This window comes from Buceros rhinoceros, unplaced genomic scaffold (assembly GCF_000710305.1).
Source record: "Buceros rhinoceros silvestris isolate BGI_N320 unplaced genomic scaffold, ASM71030v1 scaffold22331, whole genome shotgun sequence".
Classification (NCBI taxonomy): Eukaryota; Metazoa; Chordata; class Aves; order Bucerotiformes; family Bucerotidae; genus Buceros; species Buceros rhinoceros.
The window spans coordinates 4,788-9,045 of record NW_010393960.1 but is presented as its reverse complement, the minus strand read 5'-3'; the positions used below and the strand labels follow the sequence as shown (position 1 = coordinate 9,045).

The window sequence follows — 4,258 nt, the reverse complement described above, 5'->3', positions numbered from 1 at the left end:
AGGAACCCATTGCTCGTACCTGCTCTGGATGGTGCCTGTCAGCGCTATTTTTTGATACTCTGCTAATCAGCCAAGTAAGGATGTTATATGAAGGATATTCAAGAGCTGGTTTTCTTGTGAAAAGTAAGAGTGGAGCTTTTTCATTTTCGGTGTCCAGAAATCTCAGCGGACCTTCCAGGTAGTTGCAAAAGAAACCTTGGGAAGCCTGACCATCAGACCCCAAAAGGTTATTTTCCTGTAAAGCTACGGAATTTAGTCAAATCCTAGTAGTAGTTGCACACGGGTTTACTGGATGCTCGTGATGCAGCGGGGTGGCAGGTAAAACCTTGCCAGTCATTGCATTTGTTTGAGCACAGATCACGTGTGGCCAGCAACCTCACCAGCGTACAACGTCCCGGCTGCTGCGTCAAGTGGTGTTTTTGAAGCGCTTGCGTTTGTCAGAGCTCACTCTCTCTTAACTGTGGTGGTGCGGTTTAGGGTATTTGAAATGGATCCTTTTACTGGGAAGAGACTGGTGATTTCTAAAAGGAAGACAACTAGGACGCCTGCTTAGGAGGCTCACCTCAGTCCCAACCCTGCCGTGGATTATTTGTAGTGTAACTCGGTGTTACTCACTCCTGCTCCTTACCATAATTTGCCTGTTTGGGAAATGCAAACACTACCGACCAATGACCTTCCTGAAGAGCTTGTTGTACAGGCGAGAGAGGTGTGCTCTGGTACTAAATGCCGTGACTAATCATTCCGGGGAAATTCTGCCAACATGCCCTTCGTATTGGGGAGACAAGATGTATCATCTCTGATGTTCCCATCAGCTCCAGAGGGAACCCTTCTGCCAGAGAAGCGCCGATTCCCGCTGACTGCGAGGTTTGTGATGGAGTCATGTTGTGCACTCTTAACCAGAGCCCTTTCTGTGCCAGGCATCGTTGAGGAGCATCTTCTCCCCTGACTTTTGTGGCATTTATGGATCCTGAGCAATGGTGCTGCCCGCAGCACTTTGGTACCTCTCCCTCGGGCTCCATTTCTGCGGGGTTGTTTAACCTGCTGCCGTTGTCACCATACTGCGCTCCGAGACCTGGCTTTGCCCATCTGCAAACCTTCTATCCTGATGAAAAGCAGCTGTTTCAGGGTCGAAATATAAAGAAACTGGACAGAAAACTTGGAAACAGATTTGGAAGTACAGGAGTGCTGCCTGAACCACCACGTTCAGGAAGATTACTTGTCGTTTAGGAAGAGATTCAGCTTGGAGGCATTTTTGGTTTGTGCTTTCTTGCCTCGGTTTTTCATCTCGTGTGTTGCAAGCGTGAGGTGAGAGTTGTGTTAATGATAGGTGTGCCAGTTAAAAATACCTCGTTCTGCTCCTGTGTCTGCATTCGCTGTGGGGGTAACAGAGGCTAAACTCTGCTCAATCAATATTCTCAAGGTGATGAAAATCATCTGACCGAAAGGTGCCATCTGAATACAGCTGCTTTCTCCTGGCGACTGCAGCTGACTACACAGATGTACTTTTATATCTTTAGATCACTTTTAGTGGCTTTTGGCAGCAGGGTAGGGAGGTAGAGTTTCTTCAGCATAGTTTTATTATCAGGCTCCCCTTGTGTTGTGCTGAACGGTGATTTTTTAAACAATACACTGAGCTGTCACGCCTCAATCATCCCGAAGGAATGGTATTCTAACAGTATTCTAACGGTAGATCCGGCATTTTTGTTTCCCTGTTTTAACAATGGACGTTCAAAAAGGAAAAATAGTATAAGTAAATATATACGCAGCGTATTTTCTTTTCCTTTCAGTTCATATCCGTGGGAAAGTGCTACAAGAATTACAGACAGGCTTTTGGGGGGTATTTTTGCAACTGGTCAGCATGTGTGACCCCTGTGTTAACAGTGAGTCACATTGTAAGTCAAGAGTTCACTGGGGATTTGTCTTTCCCACTGCAATTAAGTAGATTCCACATGCATACCCAGGTAGAATTGGGGAAAAACTTCTCAGTTGATAAAGAAATCTTGATAATATTGTAAGAGGATGAGTCAGCTGGTGGGACGTTCACTGCCGGATACCAAATAACAGTGCGGAAATTCAAGAAAGCCTCTAAGTCATGCGGGCAATCTGGAGATGAGCCGGCTGGGCTCGTATGAAACAGAAGAAATAGGTGAAAGTGAGAGAGGAGGACCTGCCTGTTCCAGCTATACACGCAAAATCACATTGTAATGTCCTTAGTCCTGCCATTCTGACATGTTCTAGGAAAGAATCAAAGCTTGAAAAGATACTTTAAACAATCAGAGCATGTGATTCCTCCCTTTTTTTCTGTTTCTCTTTTCTCTTGCCCTTCCCTGCAGTTGTGAGATTTTGCTTCACTTTCTGAGTTTTGGTGACATGAAGAGTCAGACTGGTGAACCTCCACTTCGTGTCAGCTTTGCTTTCCATTTCTTAGGCTTTAGATGCAGCGTTCCAGGATGGCATTTCAGTCTGAAGCTACTTGTATAAACTAACAAGCATTTCTGCTAACATTACTGGGACTGTAATTAACATAACATGGAGACCGTGATTAACATAACGTTATGCCAGATTAGCATTATGCTAAATAAAGGCAACCCTTCACCCCTTTTTTTTTTTCTAAACCACCCCCCTCCCAATCATTTTATGTCTAAACAACCGTATGTAATGTTATGGCTCGTGGTTAGTCTCCGTATTTTTAGGGGACCTCACGAAACTGTAACATTTAACTGCACTGGGACCCCATGTGGGTTCTGCATTACGGTGAGTGTAGAAGCGCTGTATTGAAACAGAGTCTGGGTAAAGAGTTGGTTGGCTCGGAAAATGTAACCTCAAATCAATGGAAGTAAATCATCAGGCTCGTACCTTTCCCATTGCATTTTACTGTGCAGCAGGAGTCTAAACCAGAAGAGGTGTCAAAAAGTGTTACACTAGACAGTATTTTACATGTCTAAGTGCATGTTTATTTTTCTTCTAGCTTTTTAGAAAGAATCGACAGCGTCAGCATGGATGACTACACACCCACAGATCAGGTGAGTGTAACAGTGGGGTGGGGTCTGAACCAAGACACCCGTTCGTTTGAATTCTTCGTGTTGTTTATTTCAGTCCCAACAGCAGCTGGAAATGGGGCATTCCGCATAACACCAAAGCGCAGTCCAGCGGGTTACGTGTTGGGTATTCGAGGAGAGGCTTTCTGCTGGTGCAGGCTTGTCTTTTGCTGCTGTTATATGTAGGTCGGTGATTCCTGTAGTACATCTGTTACTTCCTCTTGCTTTCCATTCTGTGTCTCACAAACAAAGTGGACAGGTCTCCCTCACCAGCCTTCACTACACAGCAGCAGTGTTTTATTTCAGTGGTGGAGGACATGGAAACCCAGAGGGAGGCTGCCCATGTCCATCAGACAGGTCCTTCGGAGACAGAAGCCTTCAGTGGGTCTAGTGACCAGATTGAGAGGAGAGCCAGAGGGAGGCTGCCCATGTCCATCAGACAGGTCCTTCGGAGACAGAAGCCTTCAGTGGGTCTAGTGACCAGATTGAGAGGAGAGAGCCAGCAGCAGCAGCAGCAGCAGCAGCAGCAGCAGCAGCAGACCTCGTGGACTTGTCTGTTCTTTCCAGCCCGTGTCCACCTCCTGTGGGCAGGATAGTTTCTGTATCCTGGAACAGAAGGCAGTAACAATAGTATGTGTTGTATTATGAGGTGAAACTTGTACCGTCGACCCAATATAGGATCAATTATTAAAGCCCTCAAGACATTTTCAGAGCAAAGCAGCAGCACTGGGATTTGCTTCTCCTAGACCTCAAGTCTGATTTTAGCATCAATACCACTCAGCTGGATAGAGACATCAGCGAAGCAAAGCCTCATTTTTGCTTACATTATTTATGTGAGTGTTGGCCTTTCTCTACCTGGAGCCGTCATTCATCATCTAGAAATTTCTCCTGGTGTTTCCTTTGGGAAGAAAAGCCCTGTGTCTCCAAAGATCAGAAGAGGCCTTTGGTATTTGGCAGGCAGAAAACTTTCGCTCCAAAGGAGGGATCCTCTTGCTTTTGAGTTTTCACATGGCTGTCAAAGCAGCCGAGGTTTGCCCGCTCCCAGAGCTCTTGAAGCAGTAGATGGTGGGGTGGGGGAGAAAGGCAAGCTGTGCTCAGACTCTGCAGCGGTGACTGCCTCCTTCCCTCCCCGCTTCCACAGCCGCTGCGTGGCACGGAGCTAAGCTGGACCGAGCAGCCCTTCCCGCTCCCCAGGCCGGCAGCCGGGCTGAGAGGCAGCT

At 46.7% G+C, this 4,258-nt stretch overlaps 1 protein-coding gene across 1 annotated transcript in view; it reads left to right on the top strand.

Annotated features, from left to right (window-relative positions):
- Positions 1–2,968: 2,968 nt before the first annotated feature.
- LOC104501296 (guanine nucleotide-binding protein G(olf) subunit alpha) overlaps positions 2,969–4,258 on the top strand; it is a gene marked incomplete at both ends in the record, with an annotated part of 5,465 nt that continues 4,175 nt past the window's right edge. The window contains one exon of the mRNA XM_010145085.1: positions 2,969–3,023. Coding sequence (XP_010143387.1) covers positions 2,969–3,023 — 55 coding nt within the window. The remainder of the gene's footprint in view (positions 3,024–4,258) is intronic.